This window comes from Puntigrus tetrazona, chromosome 3 (assembly GCF_018831695.1).
Source record: "Puntigrus tetrazona isolate hp1 chromosome 3, ASM1883169v1, whole genome shotgun sequence".
Classification (NCBI taxonomy): Eukaryota; Metazoa; Chordata; class Actinopteri; order Cypriniformes; family Cyprinidae; genus Puntigrus; species Puntigrus tetrazona.
In genome coordinates, this window is record NC_056701.1 from 18,000,538 (window position 1) to 18,015,692 (window position 15,155).

General features: G+C 42.6%; 1 protein-coding gene across 2 annotated transcripts in view; it reads left to right on the top strand.

Moving 5' to 3' along the window:
- The window catches only part of pde4a (phosphodiesterase 4A, cAMP-specific), a 45,911-nt gene that overhangs the window by 20,316 nt on the left and 10,440 nt on the right, over positions 1-15,155 (top strand). The window contains exons 2-6 of one of the 2 annotated variants that reach the window (XM_043235392.1): positions 8,851-9,036; positions 9,822-9,858; positions 10,033-10,103; positions 10,553-10,602; positions 12,493-12,605. In XM_043235392.1, coding sequence (XP_043091327.1) covers positions 8,851-9,036; positions 9,822-9,858; positions 10,033-10,103; positions 10,553-10,602; positions 12,493-12,605 — 457 coding nt within the window. Of the gene's footprint in view, positions 1-8,850; positions 9,037-9,821; positions 9,859-10,032; positions 10,104-10,552; positions 10,603-12,492; positions 12,606-13,285; positions 14,984-15,155 lie in introns of those variants that run through there. The other variant, XM_043235393.1, reaches the window with a different exon arrangement.

Sequence of the window (15,155 nt, forward strand, 5' to 3'; positions counted from 1 at the left end):
GGATCACGAAGAGTGCAATAACATATTCTTTGTATTAATACTAAATAGCAGTAATACGTAGAATATTACATTGTGGTCTTCATGATCCACTTAATTTACATTTAGTACAAAAGGAAACCAAGCTTCTTGTGCAATCTTAAGCATTTATCGCTGATAATATTTTATCTATGTCTGTATATCAACAACATTAAAACCTCAATTTGCCTAGTATCAACCTGTATCCAAAACAGCTCTAATGCATCAAGGTATGAACTTAAGCATATTTCCTCTGGTGTCTGGCACAAAGAATTAGCAGAACATTCTATAGTCTACAGGATGCGAAGTAGGGCCATATAGGCATCTTCAACTATTTGTTCCTCAAAGCATTCGTGAACAATTGTTGCCGTGTGGCAGGGTGCATTATCCTGCTGAAAAAGGCCACTGCCATCAGACAACACTATTGTCATGAGGGTCTGCAACAGTCTTTAGGTGGGTAATACATATCAAAGTAACATCCACTTGAATGCAAGGTTTCCTAGCAGAAAATTGCCCAGCATCCTTCTGCCATTTCTTCCCGTGGTAAATGACGCACACAGCCATCCACCTGACCTAAAAGAAAATGTGATTCATCAGACCAGGCAACCTACTTCTATTGCTCCACAGTACAGTTCTGGCACTTTTGGTAGTGGACAGTGGACATCATGGGCACTCTGGCCAATCGGTGGCTATGTAGCTCCATACACAGCATTCTCTGACACCTTTCTATCATGGCCAGCATTACATTGTTCAGCTATTTGAGCTAGAGCAGCTCTTCTGTGTGATTGGACCAGACAGGCTAGCCTTCACTCCCCACATGCATCATTGAGCCTTGGGCACCCATGACCCTGATGCCAGCTCACCAGTTGTCCTTCCTTGCACCACTTTTGGTAAGTATTAACCACTGCATAAACGAGAGCACCCCACAGAAATTGTGGAGATGCTCTGACCCACTTGTCTAGCAATCACTATTTGTCAGAGTCACTCAGATCTTTTCCCTTCCAATTTTTACTTCCAACATGATATACAAGAGCTGACCGTTCACTTGTAATTTAATATATCTTGCCCCTTGAAAGGTGTCAGTGCAATAATATAATCAATTTTTCCAATCAATATGATCACTTGTCACTGGTTTTAATGTTCTGGCTGATCAATGTATATTATTATACTACAAATAGATAGATAGATATGTGACTGTAATGCATAAGATAGATTGGTGCAGAGAAAGATGGAGAGATGATGGTGGCGCAGAAGACAACTCTACAGTGACACAAAGGTAGCTCTTGATGACTCACTCCCTCCCTCTTTTTCTGTATCTCTTTCTCTCTCTCCAGTCTGGATTAAAATAACAGAGCCCCAGCAGCCCCAGCCTGCAGAGGGGGAGTTATGCTTTCCATCTCAGAGACAGGGTGATACGCTAAAAATACCCCTCTGTGTGTGGGCTGCACTAGGAGATCAGGGCGGGGGTGCAGCTCTGGAAGCTGGTTTGTACATTTCAGATTTGGTGTATGCAGCATGAGAATCTATGTGCCGTCTAAAAGCACAGGATAAATGCTTTTACTGGATCCCAGCCGGTGTCAATATCTCTGATTGGCTCATTACATGGATCAGTGTGTTAATTGTATTTCCAGTAGAGCTGTGACGTCTCTAATAGTGTCTCTGAAGAGCCTTCGTTAGACAGCCAACTGACCACTGCTCTCTTGATTATGGAATTCCTTCCCCCAGTAACTTCTATGTCTTGGTCATTACACCAGGAAATGATGATCGAATGATGCTATTAACAAATCAATATGTCGTCATGCAGTGAAATGGAGTATCGTACCCTTCCTTAGGGCCTGTTTTCGCTGGCATAAGATGTAAACAAAACTCAAGACTTTTCATGTTTCAGATCAGCTATTGTGTCTAAGAATGAAATCGTTTCGGTTTTAAATGGTCCTTTGTGCATTTTTCTCCCGGTCCATTTATATATTCAGCCTGCGATGTGCTATAAATCCCAGTATACAGAAACCAGTGAGAATGGAAGTGCTCAAGTGCTGCTGAGTGTTGAAATCAGACAGATGCTAATCGCAAGCAACCCTCATTAAAACAAACACTTGTTCGGGGCTTCCCCCTGACATTTTAGTTCACTAAAGCTTGTTAAAAGATGTGAATGCTGGAAACCAGATTCTTAAGAGTTTCCCATTACTCCTCATGGCCCTTAGATGAACAGGGACGATTTCCATATAAAAGGTTAGTGCGCACTAGGGATTAAGAGAAGCGAACATAGCAGTGGGAGAGAGAGCCTTTGGGGTGCCAGTGGCTGTACTCAGTAGGAATTAGTCAGATTTGAGTATATGAGCAGGGAGCTGGCTTGGCTTGGGCGGCACCTCCGCCACTGAGTAATGTTTCTCAGTGATGGGTACTGTGTCATGGCAGTGGGGTTCACTGGGTGAAGTTTGCTGTTATGAGGTTACAGCTGGGTCACACTGCAGAACTGTATTGAGAGGAGAGAGCAGTGGGGCAGCTAATTGAATAATTTATTGCAGTCACGAATACTCTTTACAACAAGGGTTATGTTTTTGGGCATTGATTTGAAAAGATTTTAAGAAATAGTTCAGCCAAAAATTCAAAGATAATCATTTTTAAACTTGTATGGCTTTCTTTTTTCCCTGAAACACTAATGATGAAATTGTGGCAATGTTTGATCTTTTTCATTCAAATACATTGAATGACAAATAATCTGTAAAGGAAAGAAATTGTCAAACAGTTTATATATCATCCATCACCACTTTTTACCTAATTACAACTTAAGCTTTGTTTCATTTAGTAAACAAAGGTTTCAAATGACTTCAAATTCTGTCATTAATTGCTCATCTGTATGTTGTAAAAAGTAAAAATATTTTTAATGAAATCTGAGAGCTTTACATAGACAGCAATGCAACTACTACATTAAAGGCCCAGAAAGGTAGTGAGGACATTTAAATTTCTCATGAGGCATCAGTGGTTCAACTATAATTTTATGATTCTATAAGAAGACTTTTTGCGTGTGAAGAAAACAAAAATAAAGACTTTATTCAACAATTTCCTATTCATGTGATGCTGCTGATGCAGGAGATGGTAGTGTTTGACTGTGTGCAAGCACAGGAATGCACACATATGTTGTCATACTTTCATGAACACTCATCAAAGACTGACATGGAAGAGAAGAAAGTGGTATTCTTGTAACATAATAATTGAACCACTGATGTCACATGGATCAGATTTTTAAGCACTGTCTTCTCTTTTATCTTCTGTTGAATGACCAAAATCACACTCGTTTGGAAAGAAATAAATGCTGATTTTAGTGGTGTCAAAATTTTCTGAGGTGTATTTATAGCAAAGACTGTACTGTTCTTGAAGTCAGCAGTGTGCTAATATCATTTGTCGAATAAGAACTGAAAGGTATCCCACAAGGATTTGAATGAAAATAGACATATCAAGAAAAAAGAATAAATAAATAAGTGACTGATGCAGTGCAACTCAGAGATATCAGGATCCGATAGGGAGCAGGGCGGTAGTAAAATAAGTTTTGTGGCAGCCCATCATGCCTGTACAGGACTCAAGCATCGCAGCCCGCAAAGGAGTCACTCTTATGTGCAAAGCTGAGGCTTATATGGAATTTGGAAACGCATCCAGCCATAATATAGATAGTAAAAGCAATCTTCTCAATGGCTCTCAGAGAAATGACTGTACAGCTGAATCAATGGTATCAAGGCTTTAAAGCCTCTTCCTGAGGGCAGATGCCTGGCTTGTCTGTAATGGTAGAGCTCTCACTGTTGGGACACTTTCAATGGGGTGCTTCTGATCCTGTCTGTCAGATAATCTGCTGTAATCCCCAGCTCTCTTATCTGACTGTAGCACGGTGTCCGGCAAGATGACTTCACGCCAGGAAGCGCAACATGGCCAGCCTGCCTCTTTCAGTCCTGCCTGCGTTTTTGTGCGGGACTGTGACACAGGGCACAGATCACAGCCCGGCTCTTAGCTTCTGTGCTTACCTGCCCTCTGGGAGCCGGTCACTCTCCTGTCCTGAGGGAAGCAGCTGAGCGGTAGACCAAACCATTATGGGGAACATCAGGAGCCTTGCAGGTTTCAACAGGACTCTCTAGCTGCTGGAAGAGAGTGTTCCACACGCTCCCTTAAATATCTCTGTGAGTCAGAGCGGGGACTGATGAGACACAGTTCGCTGTAATGCACTGCCAAAGGGACAGAGCTCCACAATAAAAGCTCTATCGCATGGTATCAGCTGCTGATTAAAGAGCCAGCAATCTGACAGCGTCATATACAGTCGCCACTGATTTTACGATTGCCCCCCACTCCTTAACATCTACCCTCTCCTTTGGCCCCATCCCAGCATGCAGCAATCAACCAGGTGCTAAATGCCTGGGTGAGGAGAGGGGGAGGCAGTCATCGGGGGCGTTGGTGTGCACAAGCAACAAGCATCTGCGCTTGGCAGCGGAGAAAGTGGAGGCAGGAAATAACTGTCACTCTCCATTCAGGCAGCCTTGCTGGGAACGGGTGAGCGGGCGGTGTGGTGGTTAGGGGTCGGGGGAGGTGTTAATCATTAACTGAAAAGGAGAGAATGAAGGGTTTATTTGACGAGAGGTCTTTTTTTTTCTTTTAAAATGCTCTTCCTACTTAAAGAATTCACTTTGGTGAATGATGGACTGCTGCCATGTGCTCAGGGAGATCAAGAGTCTCCAGGGCCCAGGATTTGTGTTTACTGGTAGTAAGAAATCAATGAGACGGTCACTGGATGGAGTGAGCTTGCAAATCCACCATGCTGTCCCTCACATCCTGTACACCAAGTTTTAATTAATTCAATCAGCTTCTCGAGTCAAACTTCAAAGCCTTTTAAAACCCAGAGTATTAATGGAACATAATCAAATTCCTTTATTATTGCTCTGCAAGTGAGAACATTCGGATTGAGCTACCGGAACACTTTGTAGTGGCAAATAGGGAGTAAGTGCTATAGTATGTAGTTGAGGCAAGCTCTTCAGACGGTTCACCTATAAATTTGGGATTACATGGTGGTGGCATTAAAATTGTGATCTCGGAGGGAAAACAGGGGGTAGTTTTAGTGCACGCGTTTATTTGGCGAGTCGTCTTTTAGTCCAAATCCTTGTGACTCAAAGCTACTCCTTTTAGAGCATTACACGCTCTATTACTCATAGGCCCAGATTTATATTCAATTAATTTCAAAACTGCCATCTCGAAAGGCTCTGAACGTAAGAATCATGCCTCCACTCGCACTCTCCTGGACTGTGTAGAGGATGGTACAACATTTATCAAATTACTTTAATTGTGCTGTCACATTCAGGCAGCCTCTTGGACGGTAGGAAGACGTCCTCATTGTTTAAAGCCTTCAGGGGGCACATGTGTGAGCTATTATGAATTTTTATTCTTCCCTCAGGACTTTTACCGGATAACCGTTTCTTTTATTTTTAGACTTCAGTGCGCATCATGTTTGAGCACCTTTGTATTTGAAAGCAGTAATTGCTTTTCTTGTCTTCTGGAATTATTGTAAGGTTGCCACTTTTTACAGTCACTCCAAGGTCATTTAGCGAGGCGTAGAAGATACATAAACAGCCCAATCAATTTGCAAGGGTCTGTTTTCAGAGGCACGGGGATGTGCTGATGCTAATGTGTTATCTTTTATAGGAAACTCACCCAGCTGGCACAAATCCTTTCCTCTGTGCCCCCTATGATCATCATGTCATTGTCCAGAGTGCTACTCTCCAGGGGTTCTGTTATCGGCGAATGAAAGCAAGAGCTGCCAATGGCATATCCTGCACTCACAGCGTGTGAAAGTGTGTCGTGTGTGTATTTTACGAGTACATTATCTATGATGAAAGCTTAATGCATTTTTCCACCCTTATTGATTACTGAAGCAAGATAATTGCTGCTTCTTCTTCTTCCACAGTTATTTTATGATTTTTAACACGCACCATTTGCACACATACACGTGTGACTTGATATTAGTGCTATTTATACTAATTTCCTAAAACGGCGAATATCAAATTCTTGGAGTTTTGAATTTCCAAGAGTTAGTGTTTGACACGCACACAGACGCACAAAAATGTCCTTTGATTGTATATCTGCGAGGGTATCGTGAGTGTGTCTCTTGTGCCTTATAAACAAATGAGAACTCCAGTATCCCAGCATGCATTTTGCTTGCTTTTTATTCTGGGCTGAGTCACAGCCATAGACACAAATTACAGAGAAGGAGGCAGTGAAAGGCAGAGATCTTTGAGAGACAGAAGACAGAGACTGGTAAAAAGGAGAGAAGGAGGTAGAACGAGGGTGAAAGAGAAAGAGAGGGGCTCGAATCGCAACACAAGGAAGGGGAGGAGAGGGGGAAACTGCTTGACAAGGCTTCTTATTTCTTATTGTTCGCTCCTTTGTGGATAGTCTCTGAGCAGCACAAATGTCACATGACTACAGGAGGCATTAAAGTGAAGCACAGACAGAAAAGCAGGAGCATTCGTGTGCGCCCACACATTCTCTCTGTCTCTCTCTCTCTCTCTCTCTTCTCTCGCACACACACTACTTCTACAGGCATGAATACAGTGCAAGAAAAGCAACACACTCTGAGCGAAAGGAGCCGTGTTAATGCTGAAAAAAAAGAGCTTGTTCTTCATAATAGGAAATGGGTTTACAGAAAGCTGCTATTTGGACTGCACAGTAAAGCCTGACTGCTGCAGTTATGCAGATAGTGACAGGCAGTGGTACGTTGACTCTTTAAGGTCAACTGTGTGTTGTCATGTGTAATTGGTGTTGCAGTTGTTGCTGGAAAATAAAATGGTTTTGGAAGAAGCCGTACACCTAGGGCATGCAAATATTTAGATAGGCCATGAGTCACCTCCTCCCTCTTACTCTTCCTCTCTCCTCCTTCATGTTTTTGCTCTCCTCAAGCTTTTTTTTTTTCTTTTGTACACTCCATCTTCTGTCGCTCTCGCCACTTGGGCTTCCCATCGCTGTGAGTGGAATTCTGTGAGTTGCGAGATAAGCAGTGTGAAAGCGGGAAAAACAGAAGGAGCAACGGTAAAAGTGGTTTAGATGGAAGCAGAAGTGCGATATGGAGAAGGAAGAGGAGGTGTAGGTCAAGAGCCCGAGGCGGCGTTTGTCTCGAGGGGCATGTAAAGAGGACAGACAGGGCCTGTTTACTGTGAATTCACATCACTCGGGATCTCCAGAGAGAGGGCACAGCAGCTGCTAGAAAGAACCAGCTCAGGCATGTTTCACTTGTAGCATGTCTGTGTGATAAAGAAAATATAAACAACTGGCATAAAAACTATTTGAACCTAGGCGTAGTCCAGATCCGGCTCACCAGCTGCCAAGCAGAAACAGGAGCTTTCCATAGCCAAAGGCTAAAAAGTACCTTCAGTTCTGCAGTTAGGGGCAGGAGACGAGCTCAGATGCCTCATGCACCGCGTGTGGGAAGAGGGGCTTTAGTATTTTGTCTGTGAGAAGCGAGGGAGTGAGGGGGAGGAAGAGTGACTGACAGCGCGAGAGAGAGACTGAAGTCTTGGCAGGCGTCTAGTTCTGACGCTTCACTTCTGAAGTGTAGGCTTTGGTTTGAGGTTTCGCTGGTACTGGTACCCATAATTCCTGGCATGACTCAGAGCCGAGCTGAGGAATTGGGAATCATGCAAAAACACCTTTCTTTCTTCTTCTAGGCTTCTCTTGCACCTTGCCCATGACCCCTAACCCCGGATGCTTTTTTAGATATTTGAGGCTCCGCTGATCCCAGCCAGATAGATGAGCTGTGTACTTTGGGTTTCCAATATACTCCCTGTCCTTTATTGTATATATTATGTCATTTATATATGTTAATGACTTTTATATGTATTTGGTGGCATTATAGGCCTTGTTTACTACAGGCCAATGACCTGCAGTACGTTTCATGTTCACTTTCAGCTTTGCAGTCATTAGGCTCTCCGGATGACTAGTCTTCATTCATTATCACAAAGCCACGATAACTGAACAAATACAGTATGTCTATAATAACCCCAGATGGGGTCAGACACTGTATCAGGTGCTTTTCCACTAGTCACATGTTTAATGCTAAAACTGTGTGGATTAGTCCTTCCACAGATGTGTGTTTAGTGAAAAGCTTAAAGCAACAGATCACCAAAAATTAGACTCCATAAAAAAGGCCACATCAACATATTCTAGGCTTTTTTTCAGCTTTCTATTTTGCGTGTTTGATTTGACATGTCACATTTGGTTACAGCACATTCAACTTGCATTGAATTTGCATTTGGCAAGTTTTTTCCAAAATGACTTACATTTCATTCAAATAATTTTTTTAGCAGTTAACGCACACTCTGTGAATCAAAAGCATAATTTTGGCATTGCTAGTGTCATGCTCTACTATTTGAACAGAAAAACCTTTTCTATTTCACACACAAAAAAGGATATGCATATGAGTTTAGTGACATGTGGGTAAGCAGATAATAACAGATTTTTCATTTTTGCGTGAACTATTTCTTTAAGCCACAAGTGCTCATAGAATGTAAATTGTGAAGTGGAGGCTGAGGATTCTTCTCTGATTAGGCTGGTGATTTCCTTTAATGGTTGTTCAGGGTGACACAGTCTTCATCAGCTCTTTATACATTCAGAGAGCGTTTGCTGTCTCTAGAGTAAGAGGCAATCATGATTGTTTGTGTTTCACATCTCTATTTGTGCTGTGTTGGCCAGAGACTGGAAATCTAATGCTGCCACTGGCAAAGCTTTGTTCAAGCTAAATGACAAGACATGCATTTTTACCTTCTCTCCAATTCATTTTGGTTTCTCTCTCGCTATCTCTCTGTACAGCTATGATGGGGAGAATGGGCCCTCTCCTGGCCGCAGCCCTATGGATTCGCAGGCGAGTCCTGGGCTGGTGCTCCATCCCTCCTTCCCTCAGAGTCAGAGAAGGGAATCTTTTCTCTACCGCTCAGACTCCGACTACGACATGTCCCCCAAGACCATGTCACGAAACTCCTCCATCAACAGCGAGGGGTAAGCAGTCTCCCTCAACACACAGCACAGTCTCACTGTTTACTGTCTCCACTTTTCTTTTCTAAAAGGCCTCAGAGGAAGTTCTTTTATCCCAGAATCACCATGCAGCATTAAGCACATCGACTAAATCCCTCTTTAGCCGTTTCAGTATAATACTGTTACACCCTTAGAAGAGCTCACGCTCCCAGCATGCAACGGTGACCAGTGTGACTGCTGCTTGGATTATGGCCATAAAAAAAATTGCATGTTTTGATGTTGGGTTGAATCTATTGCATCACACCTGGGGATATCTCTGGTTTCATGCGATTACTGTAAAAAGACCATTTGTGACCCTGGATTACAGTTTTTTTAAATTGAGATTTATAATAAATTAGCTTTCCAAAAATGTATGGTTTGTTACTACAGAACAATATTTGGCTGAAAAACCACTAAATTGAATTCTAAATTGAAGCAAATTGCCGCTAAAGTTGTCCAATAGTCCTAAAGTTAAAGTTGCTATTGGACAACTCCTTAGCAACGCATATTACTAATCAGAAATACGTTTTTGATATATTTACCATAGAAAAATTACAGTATATCTATAAGGAACATGATCTTCACTTACAAGAAAAATAGTTTTCTTCAATAGTTTTGACCCATAGAAAGTATTTTTAGCTATTGCTGCAATATGTAGTCGTGCTAGTTAAGACTGGTTTTGTGATCCAGAATCACATTTGTAAACATTTGCCAAAGTCTATAGTATTTTTCTTTCATTTTACTGGAACTGCTCTTTCCTCTTTCTGCAGTCACGCTGAAGATCTCATAGTCACCCCTTTTGCTCAGGTGAGACCCACTGTTGTGTCTGGCAAACAGTATATAATGAGTGCTAATTGCTTGTCATGACTTGCTGAGGTAGAGTTGAGTGATATCCTGCTGTTCACCTGCTCTCCCTCTCTCTCTCTCTCTCTCTCTCTCTCTCTCTCTCTCTCTCTCTCTTCCCTCTCCTTCTCTACGCAGGTGTTGGCTAGTCTACGAACTGTCAGAAGCAACTTCACAATTCTCGCCAACGTCACGACTCCCACCAACAAGTCAGTTCAGCTCTTCCAGCCTTGATGCAACAGTTTCTTTATTTCTGCTCTGCCCCCTTATGGCCATCAGTGTGTCTTTTCCAATGAAGCGTTTTTTATATTTTATTCATGATGAATAATGAAGAAAATAAAGGATATTCAAACAGTCCAAATCTTAATTCTATGCAAGGATTTTATACTAAGGACTAGTTTATGTGAAAATATGTTTTATATAAAATGTAATGATACCGTATATAGTATATATAATGTGTAATTTTTTTTATACTATAATATTTATATATTACACGTTTTAAAATAAATAATACTTAGCAGCATTTGTATAGGTTATTCTCATTGTTCATTTCACAACAAGTACAGGCCTCCTCCCAGTGAGCAGTGCTAACTGGATTTATGCCAGTAGAGGGCAACCTCCACCACTATCTCTAATGTAATAATCTTTTTGTCCACAGGAGGTCACCAGTGACCAGCCAACCCACGGTTCCCCCAGCAACGCTCTCAGGTATGTTTACTGTACTGTAACTTAGTCACTGGTGAGCTTTCTTTCTCCCACACTAGCACTCTCCCACACAGTGTCTCTCACATTACGCATACACTTCCTCTTGTAGGCACTGTTGCCAGTAAAATGCATTACAGCATCAGAAATAGTGGAGCCATATGGGAAACAGGTCTGGAATCTAACCAGATGCTTTAACTAGCCAAATAACAGCCCTCAGCCGCTAGTTTATATCAGGAACTCTGCAGCTTATTACCAGTGAAGGTGCTCCACATGTTTAAAATAAATTAGCTTTGATAGAAAGTAGTTATATAATTACATATTATATTTTTTGTCTTTAAGATATCACTGCAATTTGACCCTTATTAGATATTCTGATATACATTATTAATATTACATTGTAAAAACCATGTAAATACTGCGTTTTGCACTTTAAATTAGTTTAAATAAAGGGATGCGCAGGGATGTTTAGGGATGTACAATAATATTGTAACTTTTGTTTAAATTATGTGCAATTTGATTAATGAGTTTATAGCAAAAAAAACAAACAAAAACACACTCAGAGAGTTTTTGTTCTGTTTAGCCAACAAAAATTATTTAGGTTTTGCATCTCTGAGCAACAGGCTATTGTGTTTTGTTACAGTTTGAATGAATCAGTTGAATGAATAACTCACTCATGCAGTGATTTGCTGCAACCTACTGGTGATTTTAGGCATAGTTTTAGGCATTTTTCCCCCAAAATCATTTTAAATATCAGTATTCAGCAACTCAAATTTAGCTGATTCTGACCTTAACTGGTTGGTAACCGCCCTACAGGGTTATACTTTATTAATTTATTAATTCAATGTATTAATTGAAAATTATACATACATTTAATTAGGTTAAGTTTTTTAAATAAAGTAAAAAATGCCCATAAAAGATAAAAATCAAGTCCATTTCTGTTTCTCCTGCAAACTAAACAATTCAAAGAGTATGAATATAAAAAGGTTTTGAGAGTCAGCTTTCTACAGCATCCCTAAACCTGTCAAGGTACCAGCAATATAATACTTTCAAAAACATATTTTTAATAATCGTTATTGACAAAATAGTGAGATATTTTCTGAAATTGTCCTTATAAATGGCTTAAGCATGAGCCAATCAAAACAAGTACATGTTTGCCATTACCCCAAATTCCCCTCTCATACCAACGTTGTAACCTTTTTTTGGCTTATTGAAATGAGCATGTCTGTCAATGTAACAGGAAAGCTTATCTGGCCTCAGCAAACTATTCAGAGACTTTTTTTTTAGCTAAGAAATAACAAAATTTGGTCTCATCTCGTGCAGCCTAAGTTGAAGTGGTGTAGTCATAATGCTTTCCTGGTTACATTTTGCAATATTCAGTTCTGTATTATGCTATACCTCACATAATAACTCTTATTAAAGACTTATAATTTTCTTGTGCTGCCAGGTTATTGAATTGCATGTAAACTTACGATATGGCGGTCAGACACTTATGAATTACCTTTTTTATTCTTCCTAAAAGTGTTCACTGAGGTTCTTTGATACTTTCATAAGTCTATAAATCAGTTTATGTTTTTGGCGATTTAGCAGTCATACTCGTCTTCCTATTTTCTTTTTTCTCTGGTTTGAAAAAATATGATTATTCATTCTTACGAGGGAAAACATCCATTATTTATGAGGCATTTGATCACTCCATATGAAGTTCTTGAAATATTCATGCTTGGAAGTTTTTCTATGAAGACATCACTCAGACAATTCTTTACTTCCTCCTGTCAGGAAACAACATCCCCACTGTTCACAAACGAAGTTCTCGCTGTGTCACACAGCGAGTGTTAAATGCATACGACAGTACTGTCATGATGTGGTGTTGATTGCTGTGTCTTATGTCATGTGCAGATGAGACATACCAGCAGCTGGCCCGGGAGACTCTGGAGGAGCTTGACTGGTGTTTGGACCAGCTGGAGACCATTCAGACCCATCGCTCTGTTAGCGAAATGGCATCCAACAAGGTGTTTCTTTAATTACGTGCTCTCTAGTTTGGTTCCTGTAGAACAGGGGTATCCAGTCCTGCTCCTGAGGGTCACTGTCTTGCAGAGTTTAGCTTCAACAGCTAATCAAGGTCTTCATAGTTGGAAGGTTATAACTTCTTCTTTCTCTGCCACACCTTTCAAAGGCACTTTTGTGTACAAAGTCTATTACACTAGGTATTTTCTCAATTTCAAGTCTTAATTCATTATTTACAATTTCCGTCCTTTACATTTTACAAAACACTTAACATGACAAATTAGATTTGATCAAGAAGAGGTTTCAAGATACATCATTCTGTGGATTGTCACGCATGAAGGACTATATCTGTGTGTATGCGGACAAAATTTCTTGAGTGATGTTCTTCAATGTATTTTTAATTATCATCTGTAAACGCTGATGCAAAAAGCTTTCGCATGCAGTTCTGAATGCCTTGTCCTTACACTATGCTCTGGTTTGAGAAGTGCAGTAGAGATGGGGGGGGTAAGGGGTTTGTGGATAAGGAGGACATGAGGGAGGGAGGAGGGGGCTGCAGTTTGGTCCTGATGCCAGTGTTTCTGCTGTAACCTTCGTTGCTATCGAGCTGCAGCAAGGTCTACCCTGCCAGTTTAACCATTGGCTCTTCACTGTGGCCATGAGGCATGTGATTTAGGAGCTGGCCAATGAAAAATCGGTTGCTCTCTTCCATAGCTTGCCTGTTTAAAGAGACAGTGCCATGAAGTCTTTGGATGTGCAGTTTTTGTATGGTTATGTCCATGCACCATAATACTATTTTGCTATAACCTGATCAGGCAGATGTCAGTATGAAAATAAAGCATCATTTGTGTGTAAATTGGGCGACTGAGGCTGACCTTGTATAATGAAGCAGAAAGCACACACATTCACACCCATACGCAGGACCGTTCATGCAGAGATTAGCAGAGACACTAAAACCTAGATTCCCTCCCCTCTTTTTTGTCAGACTATTAAATACATCTCTGTCTCTCTCTCACACACACACACATACAGACGTTTCTCCATTTTTCCACACTCTTACATGCCGTCTGCCGCACATGCGCTCTCAGAGTGCGTGTGCACGCACACACGCCACTAGCACACACACCCAAGCACGCGCCTCCTGCCACAGCGGCTGATTAGCTTGCGAGATCTGTCTACAGCATCCAGGGAAACAGAGCGAGAGGCAGAGCATCGGCTGAGCTGCATCGGCGAGTCTGATGCCGTGTGTGGATTAAACAGCAGGGCTGCTGAAGAGAGCGCTGCGTTGTGCTGACAGGACTGGTATTGTGCTCCATGGACTGTGCGCTCTGAACACAACTCGCTGGGAACGCTGGGCCCGGGTCCTGGAGCTCTGCTGTGGGGGAGGGGTGTCGACGCAGGGAGAGAGAAAGGATGTTTTTCCAGACCACCGCTCTTTTGTAGTTTGACTTTCGACTAAAGGCCCCATCTCTTTTGCTTGTCTGTGTCTCCTTGATTCCTTCGTCCTCTCTGTCTCCTTTCATCCGTTTCTTTCTGCTATTACCTGTGTTGTTGTTGTTTTCCTTCATCCCCCTGTCATCCCTCAGTCTCCGTTAGCTATTGGCTCATCTTCATTTTCTCCCGTAATTCCTCTGTCCCCCTTCCCACAGCATCCTCTCTGTGTCCTTCAGACAGTCCCGTCTCTTTTACTCTCCATCTTTGTCCATTCCACCCCTCGCCGCTTTCTCCCCCTCCAGCTAGATCGGGGTCAGCTCTGCTCAGCTAAAGGGATGAGATGTAGTCCTTTTGGCCTGTGGATCTGGGCGGCTCCTGGCGGGCCGTTCACGGGGGACACTCGCCTGCAGATCGCCGTGGAGCCTGCTCAGTGGTTTTCAGGAGGGCCTGGTTCTCGTACCGCTTGCTGCATGTAGAGAGACAGTGTTAGCGAGCGCTCGTCGCTGGACTTTCACTGCCGCTTGCTCCCCGCCTCTTGGGGGCAGCCGTCACTCTGGAGCGTCCCGGCCTGCTAGGCTGCGGCCTCTCTGCCCACACCCTGACCACGCCCACATGCCGCTGGGGCACCCGCCGTGCTTCGGCCCCCGTGCACTTCCGTGCCTCTTGCCTTTGCCAGCGGTCCACGCCATCCGTCACCCTCAGCATGGGCGTACTGGAGGCCATTGACCCGCCGCCCTCTTCCTGCCCCTCACCTGTGCCCGGAGGCTACCGGCTGGCCCACTCCTCCAGCTACAGCCCCCTGCAGGGGAGAGGAGGGTCAGAGCTGGAGCTCGGGGCAGCCGCAGATGGGGTGCTGGATGGGGGTGGTCAGGCCACCGAGCGTAGGACCCCTTTCATGGATCTATTCTGTGAGACCTGCTCCAAACCCTGGCTGATTGGCTGGTGGGACCAGGTAGGGCCAGCATGAACAGAAAAAGCTCTGTTAGCAAACAGTTGGTCAGGTCAAAGTAAGGGGCAAGACTGTTTGTTCAGCAGAGAGATGTGAAACAGAATGTGAATAGAAAAGTGGAGATGAAAGTAGGACAGAGTAAAAAAAAGTTCCTGAGGTGATTGTGCTGTGATGC